General features: G+C 46.5%; 1 protein-coding gene across 3 annotated transcripts in view; it reads left to right on the top strand.

The window, feature by feature from the left end:
* Positions 1-16,458, top strand: part of AP3B2 (adaptor related protein complex 3 subunit beta 2) — a 198,906-nt gene that overhangs the window by 141,596 nt on the left and 40,852 nt on the right. For all 3 annotated transcript variants that reach the window (XM_063926333.1, XM_063926332.1, XM_063926331.1), the window contains one exon: positions 3,361-3,547. In XM_063926333.1, coding sequence (XP_063782403.1) covers positions 3,361-3,547 — 187 coding nt within the window. The remainder of the gene's footprint in view (positions 1-3,360; positions 3,548-16,458) is intronic.

Raw genomic sequence — 16,458 nt, forward strand, 5'->3', positions numbered from 1 at the left:
CACTTACTGACAGACACTACTTACTGACACACACACACATACACACAGTACAAAACCTACTGACAGACACTACTTACTGACACACACACACAACACAAAACTTACTGACACAGACACCATGCAAAATGTACTGACACAAACACTACTTACTGACAGACACTTCTTACTGACACCAGTGGTGCACGCAGAATTTTTTTCTCAGTGGTACTGTGCCTGCGCGCCGTGGACGTGGTCACATGTCATTAAGGGATGTGACCATGTGACACTAGGTGGAGTGGTTATATATTATGTGAATCCATGGCACAGACACCCCCTGTCCCTGCGGACTACAGAGACAAGGACAGCAGGATGTGACACTTGTTATAGAATAAAAAATATTATATGTAAGCTGTGTACCCAGCACTCATCCTGTTATGATGTGAATATTTGCTCCGATGCCCTCCTTCGGTTTTTCAAGCTGTGGACAGAGTACAATGAGGCAGCACTGCCGAGTCTTGCTGGTGCAGTAAGATTTATTAAGTAAGATTTAGGATCAATAAATCTTACTGCAGCCTTATTGTACTTGTGGGGAGGGGTCCCGACCATTAGAGTTACTCACAGGGGTGTAGAATGAGCTGCCGGCGGCCGGGTCCCCGGCGGCCAGCATACCGGCGCCGGGATCCAGACTGCCGGCTTCCCGACAGCAGGGCGAGCACAAATTAGCCCCATGCGGGCTCGCTGCGGGCACAGTGGCGCACGTAAGCGCCACGCTATCCTCCCTCGAGGGGGTTCGTGGACCCCCAAGAGGGAGAAAAGGTGTCGGTATGCCGGTTGTCGGGATTCCAGCGCCGGTATACTGTGTGCCGGGATCCCAACAACTGGTATACTGAATACCACCCACACACCGCTGGCCCGGCACCCCATCGTCACTTTTTCTCTGCCAGTCTGCCAGGTGCGGGAGGGTGATGACATCACATTCATGTTCCCAGCAGTCCTTTTCCTGGAAAAGGAAGAAGGTGCTGGCGGCGCCTCCGAGCAAGATCTAGTACCGCCACACTTGCAGGACTGACTAACACACACACAACGCAAAACATATTGACACACACGACACAACACAAAACTTACACAGACACACACACACAATGCAAAACTTACTGACACAGACACAATGCAAAACTTATTGACACACACACACAACGCAAAACCTACTGACACTGACACTACTTATTGACAGACACTACTTACTTAGCGACACACACACACACACACACACACACACACACACACACACACACACACACACACACACACACATCCCCCAACCCCCTTCATAACTTACTGACATAGACACCACTTACATAGGAGACCTCAGGGCCTGATGTGGGCTGCTACTCACATGGTTTTGCATGCCCCCTCAGCTCTGACATCCAGGGACCCAGCTCTCCTAAAAGACAGTAGCCTCCTGTCAAGACCCTTCCCCTCTTTCATGAGGCATGTTATTGTTGGGAAGCTGCAGCAGGAAAGGTATGCTGCAGCAACAACATTTACGTTTTGATGGACAAGGGGGCAGGGCTTTGAATGGGTCCGGGGGCGGAGCCTTAGAGATATCTCCGAGGCTCCGCCCCATGCCCATCCGAAGCCCTGCCCCCTCGCCCATCTAAACATAATTGCTTTTGCTGCAGCATACCACTCCTGCTGCAGCTTTCCAACAATAACATGCCTCATGAAAGAGGGGAAGGGTCTTGACAGGAGGCTGCTGTCTCGGAACTATTTCCGTGGCTCCGCCCCCTTGCCCCATCCGAATCCCCGCCCCTTGACCGTCCGAAGCCCCACCCCCTTGCGACACGAAGCAGTCAGGACACAGGCTGACCAGTTTGGGGTGGAAGTGAATGAGCAGCCGGAGGTGAGTGAGCTGCTGTATGTGCTGACAGGAAATGTTTTTTTTCCTGTCAGCACTGGCTACTGCCTGCACTGCAGGGAGCTCTCTGGGCCTATTTTCAATGGGGGTCTTGGAGCTGCAGCTCCATCCGCCCCATTGTTAATCCGGCCATGACCAGGGCCCAAGGTACTTGAAGCAGCTTCTGATTCCTTACTGTCCCACTCGATTACTACGATCTGTTGGTGAAAAATTACTAACAGTACCTAGAATCACCCTGAATTCATCTGGGGGTCGAGCTTCAACTTTGTGGCTCCGACTCTATGGAACTCTCTTCTCCGCACAATGCGAGAAGCTTCCACTCTAGAATCCTTCAAAAATAGACTAAAGACTTTCCCGTTTACTCAAGCATTTCACTAATATCTACTGTTAAGCTTGTTTTGTATTTTGAGTTGTAAAGCGCTTTGAGTCCTAATAGGAGAAAAGTGCTACATAAATATCATTATTATTATTATTATTACTACTGGTGACCTGGTGTAAGGGTCCATGATAATGATGATGATCACACCAGCTGCGCTATGTAGCTGCTTCAGATTGGCTGCTTGCACACTGACCACTACAACAGATAGTGCATCACTCAGCAGCATTGCTGCTATATCATACAGCTATTCAGATTACTTGTCATCTCCATTTGGATAACTGTTGGAAAGAAGGTTCCCACTGAAGTTTTCAAGCAATTAACAAATGATGTGAGTGTGGTGTTTATATGGCAGCGGTTCTCAAACTTTTCTGAATCATGGCACCCTAGAGTATCGGAATTATTTTCACGGCACCCTAGGCCAAAAGTTTTTTATTGAGATGTAGAAATAATTATTAAATTAAGTAAATTGTGTTTATATGTCATCCATACGGTCAGTTATGTGGTGAGGTACAGGATTCACTTCTGTTTGTCCACATAGTTTATGATTGGCAGTCACCAGCACTTGAATTGGTCCTGGACCACCAATCCAAGGCACCCTGAGGCACCCCAGGGTGTCTAAGCACATAGTTTGAGAACCACTGTTATATGGGAAATATGACATTCATATTTATTAATAAAACTGTTAAAACACTATTCTCTCTTCTGCGTATTTAATCTCATTACGTTATAGTCTGTAGTAATAAATTAATGTGCTAATTGCATTTACCGCTAACATTGTGAATTTGCATCTCTACTGTATCATGAGACATATTTATACGCAATGTATGACTGGCACAGAAATACTGCTGATTCGTATGTGCATATTGCACACGACTCAGCTTACCCATGTAAATGTGCTTATTTATTTTATTTGCAACTGTAACATGTATGTACATGTAAAATGCATCTAACTCTAAATGAGGAAGTAATACCATAATATAAATTATTGTGTAGCCCTTGTGGAAAAGGTGAGCCGGTTTATAGACAAAAGGTAAAAATACGACATTATCGATAAGAAAATATTGTACATTTCCTCACCTAACAGTGATGAAAGTGAACAGGAGCAGAAGGGGGCCTCCAGGGGGAGAAAAAACCCTGCAAAGACATCCCAAAAATCTGCGTCAGAGGACAGCAGCTCGGAGAGCAGCCAGTCTGACAGTGAGTCTTCCTCAGAAGAGGATGATGAGGAAGAGAAAGAGGAGTCCCAGCCTGAGCCTAAGAAGAAGAAGAGTGTAAGTCTCACCATGTGTGATTGGTTTGCTGGGGTCTTCACCAACATCTGTATAAAGGGCTCTTACCCTATGGCACCGGAGCCAAAAGATGTGTCTCCATGCTGTTTAGCGTGAGTCCCCTGCAATCTCTCTTCAAAGCCATTGTGCACTAACAAATAATTAAGTCATTTTTAATAGTGTTTGCGTAACCTAGGCACAAAAACAAATGATTCCGAGAAATGTGAATAAAATGTAATTAGAGCAAACAAAAACCTAATTAAAGGGTTGCATTAATGAAATGATTGCAGCTAAAGAATATTAATTATTAATTTATATTAAATTATATAGGTATAATGGCATAAAATAATCTAAAATAAACTATATAAAGGAGAAACAAAGTAATTTAAGAATGCTACCAGTTAAATAAGTTTGAGGAAGATATGATGTACGGGAAGAAAAGGAATTTTCACACTGTGATTAATGTCGTTTTGGAGTTAGCTAGTACTTCCATTCACTGTAAACTAATGAGTATAGATAGAAGGTGCGAATGGTTTACTATATGAAAGTATTAGAAATTAGGAAACATATGCCCATTCAAATGTCTTTAGAGTGCTATGTATGTGTTGGGTAGGATAGCCACACTAGCAGTTTGGTTAATGTGGGTTAGGACGTCATGTTGGACCAGAGCAGTATGATATTTGACTCTGCATCTATTTTTCAATTAATGTGTAGTGGGCTCCGGCTTTCTAGGTGTATGCAATAACAAGAAGTAGCTGATGTACCAGGTTTCAACCGGGAAAAGGTTTGCTGGGCGGAACATTTTACCATTTTTGCCCCCTTAGGTGTCGATACCCCATAGTATCCCTGCTTAGTGGGTGGCCACACATAACTGTGAATCGGCAGGTCACATGTTCCAGGTCACCTGACAGGTGCACAGGCAGAGTTGTCCAAATGTCACATTTTCAAAGAGCTAAATTGTGATGCATTGTAATTGGCTGGCGGACGTTTCGCCACATAACCCCGAAACAAAGCAACCAATCACAACAGCAATATTTTTCTCCATATCTATGGACCAAGAGCTTTAATGTAAACCTCTTTGTCAAGTTGTTATTTGCCATCTGTGATGATTTGACCCTTTCTGATATTTCTCGGTGATTAGCATTTGTAATTCCTAATGCCCTTCAAGGTTTCTATGCACAGCAGGGACAGCCTTGGTGTAAAGCCACCATACAGCAAGCTAAGGAAGCCAAGTTTTGGGCTTCCATGGCTGATGCCATTGAGTGGTTTGTTTCTGATTTTTCTCTATGAAATGTTCTATGGACTCATCAGGCCAAGAACCGCTCACTCTGCATGAGGTACCTGACTTTCTGCTGCGGGGTACACTGGGCTCCACAAGGATTAACATTGGGGTGTAGAGTAGGATCTTGATCCGAGGCACCAACAGGCTCAAAGCTTTGACTGTTCCCAAGATGCACAGCACCGCCTCCTCTATAACCCCGCCTCCGTGCACAGGAGCTCAGTTTGTAAGTTGGTGCCATGCAGTAAGCAGGCAATCAACAGGGGGGCTGCTCCAGCAGCCCATATTATAGCTTTATTTGAAGAAAAGAAGAAAGAAATACTTTTAAGACTTCAAGGGCTGCAGCGTTTGATGTCAGAAAGACATTCTTTGCTGCAGCTTCATCACCCCCAGCGGCGCTGTATACTCCCGCGCCCTGGTTGCCGGGTAACTACAGCGGAGGCTCCGGTGTCCTTCTCGTTAGTCACACACATCCACCGCTGTCCTCCAGGATCACGTGGCCGCACATTCAAGGAGAGGCAAGGGGTCTCTTTGGCCGCTGTTACCACGATCCGGCGCGGCCGTGGGAGGCGGGCTGCACGTGCGCTGGTGTGGACACTGGGTACAGGGACACTGGCCCGCAAGCGCCCGGTGGGGATGCCAGCAGGGGGAGTGAGCCTAGCCTGTAGCCCCAACCCCAGGGTGCCATTTCTGTAAATGTTCCTGCCCGGGAGCTGCATAGCTCTCCTTCACTCCCTGTCAGCCGCCATCACACACGACAGAGCTGAGCTGTTCCTGGGACTGCTGGGGCAAATCCTCCTCTGTAAAGCCGCCTGATCACCAGCGCTGTGCAGGGGTGTAGCGAGGGTGGCTCCGATGGAGCGCGAGCTACAGGTGCTGGAAAAGATAAAGGGCGCGCTACTGCCTGACCAAGCCCCTCTCTCCGTCTGCTATACCATCGGCCCCTGTACAGGCAGCCACAGAGCAGGAGGAGTGGACACTGATTCTGACTCAGCGACTAGGTAGGGTACAATGCAGACCAGGTGACAGCAGGAGACATTGACAGCCAGCACATGCAGGAGCTCTGCCGCCCTCATTATACAGTATGTCTCACTGTCTGCTTGTAGCTGTGTAGCAGGGTTATTTCTGTCCTGCAATACCACTCTCTGCCCCAGCTGCTGCAGCACCTCTCTATAGCCAGATGCTGCAGGACCTCTTTCTGCCCCAACTGCTGCAGCACCTCTTTCTGCCTCACCTGCTGCAGCACCTCTTTCTGCCCCAACTGCTGCAGCACCTCTCTCTGCCTCGGCTGCTGCAGCACCCCACTCTACCCACCTGCTACAGCACCTCTCTCTACATTGATGCTGCAGCACCTCTCTCTACCCCAGCTGCTGCAGCAGCACTTCTCTATCTTGGCATAATGTGTATTTGCATCTCTACTGTGGTGTAATGTGTATAAGTGGCTCTACTGTGGTGTTACGTGTATAAGCGGCTCTACTGTGGTGTTACGTGTATAAGCGGCTCTAAAGTAGTGTAACATGTAAAGTGTATAAGGAGTATTACTGTGTAGTGTAATGTAACGGACACTACTAAGTGGTGTAATGTGAATAACGGACTATACTGTGTGGTGTAATAGGTACTATTATGTGGCCAAGCCCATTCCCCATGAAGCCACGCCTCCATATTTTGGTGCGCGACTTCGATGCACACTGTCCCTACATTAAACTTAGTGGCACCCAAAGGAAACTTCCACCCTTACCTCCACAAGGTCAATTTAGGAATTTTAAATATTTTTTCTTTTCAAATATAACATGCCACCACATGTTGGCCAGGCCCCCAATTCAGTACAGGGAGGGGGCGCCAAAACATACACTTGCTCCGGGCACCACGGCACCTAGCTACACCTCTGGCGCTGTGCATTTTACAGGACACTTAAGTATTCTACCTGTCACTGGGACAGTGTTAGTTAAGAAAGAGTGCATACATTCAGGGTTGTGTGGGTACAAACACCCTGTGATATACATCCAATATCTACTGTGTTTTGTTATATCTATTGTTGACACATATAGCTATACTGAGTATTACTTTGTATTGCTAGTCCAGTGCAGTTTTATGGTGCATCATTTTTGCATGGTACACTTGTGACTATATATATATGTGTGTGTGTGCATGTAGCTGCTGCGTGGCTGCCTTATTGGGTATTTCACTCAGCGTGCTATTCCTATATTCCATAACCTGTGGGGGCTAAGTGTATCAGGTTTTCTGTATAATATAGGAGTTTTTGTTTTTTTCACAAGATATACTTGCTTTGTATTTTTACTTGTGATTTATAGTCACCCTATATATCTCTTGGATTCTCGATAGTTGTGCTGCCACAGTCACACTTCACGGGGAGTTCTTGCTAGGTATATCGCTGCTACGAATTGTACCAGGTTGCCTAATATTGTGCTTACTATTATGTCAGCTACAAGAGGTAACAGAGCTGGGGCTTCTCCCACACTGCGTGGTGATGACACTGCAGACATCTTGGAGGAAAATTTGGCAGCAGAGAGTTCAGGTTCAGGGGGTTCCTTACCCACCAGTGGGTCTGTAGCACCAATGGGCAACAAATGACCCACCTTGGGCTACCTTTTCCATTCTACTAAACACGCTTGTAACTAAATTGGCGCCCTCTGTGGGACCACCTGTGCCATTGCAGCAGTTTATGGTCCCTGCTATTAATCGGCCATGTGCAGATCAAATCTCTACTCCGTTACAGCATTTGAACCGGTCACTGTCTAAATCTAAGTGTCACTCTCGCCCGCCTAAGACTAATTCGTCTTCTAAACGGGCCATTACCTCCTCCCAATCCACTGTTATCCCGGACACGTCCTCTGAGGAGGATGGTGCATATACTGATCCCACAGACACTGACTCAGATGTTTCTGATAGGGAAGGGAAGTCATTGGTGGATGTCCCTGATCTGATTGAGGCTATTAGGCTCATTCTTCAGGTGTCTGATGATCCTGAGCCTGAGGCTGTCTCTAAAAAGCCAGATAGGTTTAAACGTAAGAAGGTGGTTAAACAAGTTTTACCTCATTCTGAACACCTGGTTAACATACGTCAGGAATCCTGGGAAAATCCGGGTACTAAGTTCACACCAAATAAGAGACTGTTGGCTCGCTATACTCTCTCTGCGGAGATATGTAAGAATTGGGAAATTCCTCCGCCTGTAACATAGAAACATAGAAACATAGAATTTGTCGGCAGATAAGAACCACTTGGCCCATCTAGTCTGCCCCTTTTTTTTTTTTTACATTATTTTTATCTCTAACCTTATTTGATCCTTATTTCTTTGTAAGGATATCCTTATGTCTATCCCATGCATGTTTAAATTGCTCTACTGTCTTAGCCTCTACCACCTCTGATGGGAGGCTATTCCACTTGTCCACTACCCTTTCTGTGAAATAGTTTTTCCGCAAATTTCCCCTGAATCTCCCCCTCTCCAGCCTCAGTGCATGTCCTCGTGTCCTATTGCTTCTCTTCATTTGGAGAATGTTTTCCTCCTGGACTTTGTTAAAACCCTTGATATATTTGAAAGTTTCTATCATGTCCCCCCTTTCCCTTCTCTGCTCCAAACTATACATATTGAGATTTCTTAGTCTTTCTGGGTATGTTTTGTGATGTAGGCCATGCACCATTTTAGTTGCCCTCCTTTGTACAGTTTATAATGTATTAATATCCTTTTGAAGATATGGCCTCCAGAACTGAATACAGTATTCTAGATGAGGCCGTACCAATGACCAATACAGTGGCATTATTACTTCTTTCTTTCTGCTGCTGATTCCTCTCCCAATGCAGCCAAGCATCTGACTAGCCTTCCTCATTGCCTTGTTACATTGCTTACCTGCCTTTAAGTCATCTGAAATAGTGACTCCTAGATCCCTTTCCTCCTCAGTAGTTTCCAGTATAGTGCCATTAATACTATATTTAGCTTTAGGATTTTTGAGACCCAAGTGCATGATTTTGCATTTTTTGGCATTAAACTGTAATTACCAGACTCTTGACCATTCCTCTAGTCTACCTAGATCCTCAATCATTTGTTTTACCCCACCTGGTGTGTCTACCCTGTTGCATACCTTTGTGTCATCAGCAAAAAGGCATGCTTTCCCTTTAATGCCATTTGCAATGTCACCAATAAAGATATTAAAAAGCACTGGTCCAAGTACAGATCCCTGGGGTACTCCACTGGTAACATTTCCCTCCTGTGAATGCACTCCATTTACCACAACTCTCTGTTTTCTATCCTTCAACCAAGATCTTATCCATTCAATAATCCTAATATTCAATCCCAAACTTTCAAGTTTATTTAGCAGTCTGCGATGTGGAACAGTGTCAAAAGCCTTACTAAAGTCTAGATAAGCTATATCCATGGCTCCACCTTTATCCATCACTTTAGTCACACAATCAAAAAAGTCAATAAGATTTGTTTGACATGATCTCCCCCTAGTGAATCCATGCTGTTTGGGATCCTGTAAATTGCCGGATTTGAGATAATCTACAACTCTTTCTTTTAAGAGTGTTTCCATCAATTTCCCTACTACTGATGTAAGACTCACTGGTCTGTAGTTGTTTGCCTCTTCCTTGCTTCCACTTTTGTGCAGTGGGACTACGTTTGCTCTTTTCCAGTCCTCTGGAATTACTCCTGTAGCTAATGACTGGTTGAATAATTCTGTCAATGGTGCTACCAGCACCTCTTTAAGTTCTTTTAGTATCCTTGGATGTTTCCCATCTGGCCACATAGATTTGTCCACTTTCAGCTTTGAGAGTTCTGTTAGGACCTTCTCCTCTGTAAATGTACTTGTTTCATTTTCCTGAATATCCCTGCAACTTAACTGTGGCCCCTTCCCCTCTCTTTCAGTAGTAAATACTGAGCAAAAATAATCATTAAGATGATCTGCTATTAAATTGTCTCCTTCAACAAAACTCCCAGTGTCCGTCTTTAGTTTTATAATTCCGCCTTTTGTTTTTCTCCTTTCGCTTATATACCTAAAAAATGTTTTGCCTCCTTTACCCACTGACTGGGCCATTTTCTCCTCAGCTTGTGCCTTTGCACATCTGATTACCTTCTTAGTCTCCTTCTGTCTAACAAGATATATCTCTTTGTCTTCATTATTTTGTGTCTGCTTATATTTCCTAAAAGCCATCTTTTTTGCTCTCACAATATTTGCTACTTCTTTTGCAAACCACACTGGCTTCCTTTTCCTTGTGTTTTTCCTAACAGTTTTGATACAAAGGTCTTTTGCCTTCAATATTGCACATTTTAATGTTTCCCACCTCTCCTGCACTGCTTCCAAGTTCCTCCACTCTGCCAAAGAATCGCTTACACATTTCCCCATCCCTACAAAATCAGCCTTCCTAAAATCCAACACCTTTGTTTTTGTATGGGACGAGTCAGTCTCTGTCTTAATGCTGAACCATACTGCTTGATGATCACTGGATCCCAGGTTTTCACCCACTTTTACGTCCGATAATCTGTCTCCATTTGTAAGTATTAAGTCTGTAGATTCTCATGTGGCGCGCATGGTAGTTACCTCTGCTCTACCAGTAACTACCGTCATCTCTCTGAAGCAGCCGACGGATAGACGTGTGGAGAGTTGTTTGAAAGCTATCTACATCCTAACGGGGGCTGTGCATAGGCCACCCATTGCAGCTACATGGGCTGCTGAAGCTGTTGAGGCGTGGGCTCAGGAGCTTGAGGAGGAGCTGCCTCCCAACGCATCTGAGCATGCTCGACAATGTCTCTTATATTACCATGGCTTCTCTGTACCTTAAGGAGGCGGCCTCCGATGCCGGGGGCGGCCAAGGCTGATACTACGTCCGTCTTGGCCAGACGTATCCTTTGGTTGAGATCATGGTCGGTGGATAGGGATTCCAAGAAAACCCTGGAGGTGCTTCCTTTGAAGGGAGACATTCTCTTTGGAGAAGACCTCAATGTGGCTGATCTGGCTACTGCTAAAACAGCTTGCCTACCTAGTACGGCTCCTTCTGCACAGAAGGCTAAAAGTACTTTTCCTCGGCCCTTTCATCCTCCAGGTAAAGCAAAGGTCAGTTGTACCCAAAGCAAGCTCGTGCTTCCAGACCTGCCAAGACCAGACCGAAACGAGCCTGGGCTGCCCGTCAGCCTGCTTCCAAAACTGACAAGCCTACCGCATGACGGGGCGGGCCTCCCTCTGGGGGATTCCAGGGTGGGGGGCCAACTTCTAGATTTTGCCCAGGAATGGTTGAAGACCACTTCCGATACCTGGGTAAGGGAAGTCGTCACTCGAGGTTACGCCGTACCCTTCAAGAATCATCCCCCTCATTGATTTTGCCTGACAGATGTTCCTCTGGACCCGACAAAGGCAATCACTCGGTGGTACATTCTCTCCTGACCACAGGAGTGGTAGTACAGGTGACTTTGGCTCAGAGAGGCAAGGGGTACTATTCACCGCTGTTTCTAGTCCCGAAACCAAACGGGTCCTCGTGGCCCATTCTCAATCTGAAGTCCTTGAACAAGCATGTGCGGGTCTCCAAGTTTCGTATGGAAACTCTGCGCTCTATTTTCTGGCCTTGGAGCCTGGGGACTAAATGGTCTCCCTGAACATACAGGATGCCTACCTGCATATTCCTATTGCAGTGTCTCATCAGCAGTACCTGAGGTTTGTGGTGGGAAACCTTCATTACCAATTTCGGGCGTTACCCTTTGGTTTGACAACGGCCCCCCGAGTTTTCACCAAAGTAATGGCGGTCATGACAGCTACACTCCGCCGTCAAGGGGTCAGGATCCTACCGTACTTGGACGATTTGTTGATCCTGGCAAATTCCCCATAACTTCTCCTGTGTCATCTTGATCTGACGGTCCAGTGCATGAAAGCCCACGGGTGGCTGATCAACTGGAAGAAATCCTCCCTGATTCCTGCTCGGAGCATGTTACATCTGGGAGCGTTATTGGACACTCACAACCAACGGTTGTTCTTGTCTCAGGAGAAAGTCCTGAAGCTTCAGGACAGGATTCGATGCTTCCTACCTCATCCGCAAGTGTCGATACATTCGGCAATGCAAGTACTAGGTCTCATGGTGTCGGCTTTCGACATAGTGGAGTATACTCAATTCCATTCTCGCCCTCTGCAGAAGTTAATTCTGACCAAGTGGGATGGCCTACCTCACCGGATCAGATCTCACATGATCTACTTGTCTCCGGAGGTCCGCCTGTCACTGAATTGATGGGTTCAGGACCAACGTTTGAGCAGGGGCCGTCTCTTCTGGATATCCAACTGGGTCCTCCTGACGCCGGATGCCAGTCTGAGAGGTTGGGGCGCGGTGTTGGAACAACACTCTCTTCAGGGTCGGTGGACCAAGGAGGAGTCTCTACTCCCGATAAATATTCTGGAACTGCGGGCAGTGTTCAATGCGTTGACAATGGCCCAGCATCTGATACAGAACAGACCTGTTCAAGTACAATCGGACAACGCCACCACGGTGGCACTCGAAGCCGCATGGCAATGAGGGAAGTATCAAGGATTCTTCAGTGGGCAGAACGCCATCTGCCGGCCATATCCGCAGTGTTCATTCTGGGGGTCCTAAACTGGGAGGCGGACTTTCTCAGTCGTCAGGACATACACGCCGGAGAATGGAGCCTCCATCCAGAGGTGTTTCAACTTCTCGATGTGGACCTGATGGCGTCTCGACACAATCACAAGGTTCCGGTCTTCGGAGCAAGGACAAGGGATCCTCAAGCAGCGTTCGTGGATGCTCTGTCAATCCCATGGAACTTTCGGCTGCCGTACGTGTTCCCTCCGGTGTCACTCCTGTCCAGAGTAATATGGAAGTTCAAGCAAGAAGGAGTAAAACTACTTGTGATCGCTCCAGCGTGGCCCAGACGGCACTGGTTCTCCGATCTACACTCTCGCTAGATCGTCCCCTTCTACTTTCACAACGACCATACCTCCTCGTTCAGGGTCTTTGTGTTTACCAGGACTTGGCCCATCTGGCTTTGACGGCATGGCTCTTGAAGCTTCCATCCTGAGGGACAAGGGTTTTTCTGAGGCGGTCGTTCAAACTATGTAGAAGGCTCGGATTTACCATAGGGTCTGGAATGCTTACTTTACTTGGTGTGCGTCTCACAATCATGACATTTTCAAGTCTAGCATAGCCAAACTGTTGGCCTTCCTACAACAGGGCCTGGACTTAGGCTCAAGGTTCACATTCTGCCTTGTCGGTTTGGTTTCAGAGAAAGATTGCTGCCCTTCCGGATGTTCATACATTCACTCAGGGTGTGTTGCGGATTCAGCCTCCTTATGTACCTCCTGTGGCCCCTTGGGATCTGTCGGTGGTACTGGAGGCCTTGCAAGAGTCTCCATTTGAACCTCTTGCCTCCGCTGACCTTAAGTGGCTGTCCCTTAAGGTACTATTTTTGCTGGCTATTGCTTCAGCTAGAAGGGTCTCGGACTTGGGTGCCTTATCCTGTAAGTCCCCCCATTTGATTTTTCATCATGACCGGGCGGTTCTTAGAATGCGTCCGGGTTATTTACCCAAGGTGGTGTCTTCCTTCCACCTTAACCAGGAGATTGTGGTTCCGGACTTTAATTCTCTTGAGCTGTCTTCCAAAGAGCGGTCTTTGGATATGGTACAGGCTCTCCGTATCTATGTGAAGAGAACGTTCTCCATTAGGAAATCTGATTCTCTCTTTGTACTGTTTGGTTTTCACAAACGTGGCTGGCCTGCTTCCAAGCAGACTCTGGCCAGATGGATTAGAATGGTGATTGCACATGCTTATGTACAGGCTGGTCGTCCAGCTCCTGCTACCATCAAAGCCCATTCTACTCAGTCGGTTGGACCTTCTCGGGCGGCCCAACGTGGTGCGACCCTTGAACAATTGTGCAAGGCGGCTACGTGGTCTTCAGGGAACACGTTTATAAGGTTCTATGCCTTTGATACTTCCGCCTCCTAGGATGCTTCCTTTGGACGCCGGGTTCTTGTGCCCGCTACAGTGCGTCCCCTCCCATAAGGAACTGCTTTAGGACATCCCCGATGTTAATCTTTGTGGAGCCCAGTGTACCCCGCAGCAGGAAACGAGATTTATGGTAAGAACTTACCGTTGTTAAATCTCTTTCTGCGAGGTACACTGGGCTCCACAAGGCGCCCACCCTGACGCACTTGGCTTCTTTGGGTTGGTGTGGCATAGCCGCTGACACCCTCTCCTGTGGTGAGTGTGTGGTGTAATTGGCTACGAGCGATTGTCGTCTCTAGTACCTGCTACTGCATTGGGCTGGTCAACGAAACTGAGCTCCTGTGCAGGGAGGCGGGGTTATAGAGGAGGCGGCGCTGTGCATCTTGGGAACATTCAAAGCTTTGAGCCTGTTGGTGCCTCGGATCAAGATCCTATTCTACACCCCAATGTTAATCCTTGTGGAGCCCAGTGTACCTCGCAGAAAGAGATTTAACAACAGTAAGTTCTTACCATAAATCTTGTTTTCTTTAGTCCATTGTTGCTGCAGACATCTTTGATTGGAGGGGGAAAGAGTACCTGGTTTTAGTTTATTCATATTCAGGCAGGTTTGAGATGGATTATCCTCCTAATCTGACAGGCACCACAGTCATCAATAAAATGAAGAGACAGTTTTCGGTACGTGACAATCCATGTATGCTGACGTGCTATTCATGAATGGTGGTATCAGGTCTTCACTAGTAATTGGGAAACCACACACACCACCAGCAGTCTTGGCTATGCACAGTCCAATAGTTTGCCAGAAAGGGCAGTCCATTCGGTGAGAAATTATCCAGGGATGGAACTGATGTATTCATGCACTCCTCATTTTTAAATATACCTCCTTCTCCTACTAAACGCCTTTTGTCTAAGTGCACCCGCACCATTATTCCCACCACCAAGCCTAATCTCAACAGATTGAGAACAAATTGCAAGGTACTCTGCTGAATTCCAGGTTGCTGCTTAAAGATAGTTAAGCAGAGGCGGATTTAGGAGTCACGCTCCCCTAGGCAGAACACTATTGCCACCCCACCTCCCCCCAAAAAAACAATGTGTTGCCTCTAATAATAATAATAATAATAATAATATGTATTTTAGAGGAATTGCACCCTCTCAGTGACCAGATAAGGCATGCTAAGAATTGCAAAGTTCAGGTGTAGTGTTGGCAATGCATGGGACATATAACCCAGCCTAGATGTCCCCAGCTACCTCAGCCCATGATTCCTGGTACAGTGTTACACTGCTTCTCCCGCGACAGGATAGGACCAGCCTGTACATGAGTTCTAGCAGTGTGCAACCTGATCTGCACACAAAGGGAAGTCTTCAGCTCTCACACGGGTCCAGGGGAGAAAATTTCCATGCAGGAGTGGCAGGAGCCATCTGTTATGGTCCCCGCATGAAGCACAGGGAGAGCAAGCCGCTCCAAGTCCCCAACAATCAGCCCCATTCAGTGGAATGAGTGGTATGTGTGTGCAGTCCTGGGTCCTAGTGCCCAACGCCTATCACCGAATACACGTCATCCACACACTGCTCCCCCTCCCTGATGGCAGCAATAATTTAGGGGACAGCCCCAACCTCAGATCCCCATCCTCTACATCCCTCTACAGTGGCAAATTTAAAAAAGCTGCTCTGATGGAGGGTGGGCAACCTGTTGTGCCGCCCCAAGCAAGTGGTGCCCCTTAGCACGTGCCTGGTGGGAAATTTGGCACTGCAGTTAAGTCGTTTGTAAGTCCATTGTATCCTGGGCAGATGATTTGCATCCAGACCTCTATTGGGTTTGCCCAACAGCTACTTGGTGGAAGCAGACAGTGCTTTGTATCAGATGCCACCTATTGTGGATGTGCTTTGTATCAGATGCCACCTATTGTGGATGTCTGAGTCTCCACATCCACCTATCTCTCAGACCATCCATAGTCATCAACAATGACTCCCCTGAAGAAGCATGCACCTGTTGGGGTTTTGGACAGTCCCTTTGCCCTTGCCCAGTAGTGAGACAATTCAGATGGAACCTACCCCAGTGGCACCTTTCTTTGTCACCAGGGACAAAATTTATTAAAGTTCGATTGTGGTGTTTCAAGGGATTTGCATTTGATTTCCATTTCCATTTGATTTGGATTGAACAGATTTACTAAAGACCAAATCGAATGTCAAATCGATTCTATTGCTAAATTCAACCCACATCCCAATAGAAACAGAATTTCTGAAAAACATCTATGTTTTCCCATAAGCCCAACATTGAATCCCCTCATTTACTAAAATGTTATTTGAAAACAAACTCTAAATCAAATTCCAAATCGAACCTTGAATGTTTAGAATGTTAGACATTCGATTTTAGCTTCTAAACACCATTCTAATGGTAGGAAATTGATAGTGATGACTATTTAATTGCCCAAAAGCATGTACAGTAGGTCAGTGTGGAAGTAGTAATAATGGATGCCCAAAGTTATGGTATTTTGTGCACCTACCTGCACAATGCAAATCAACACCTGACTGAGATAACCCTGGAAAGTCAATCAGAGCACCATCAGCAGCTTCATGAGTTGAATAGTGCACATATTTATACTTAAAGCCATCATACTTATTCCATGAATGTGCAATGTATAGCACCAGAGCACAATATTGGCCAATTAGGCTGGATGATATAATGAA

Source organism: Pseudophryne corroboree, chromosome 6 (assembly GCF_028390025.1).
Source record: "Pseudophryne corroboree isolate aPseCor3 chromosome 6, aPseCor3.hap2, whole genome shotgun sequence".
Taxonomy (NCBI): domain Eukaryota; kingdom Metazoa; phylum Chordata; class Amphibia; order Anura; family Myobatrachidae; genus Pseudophryne; species Pseudophryne corroboree.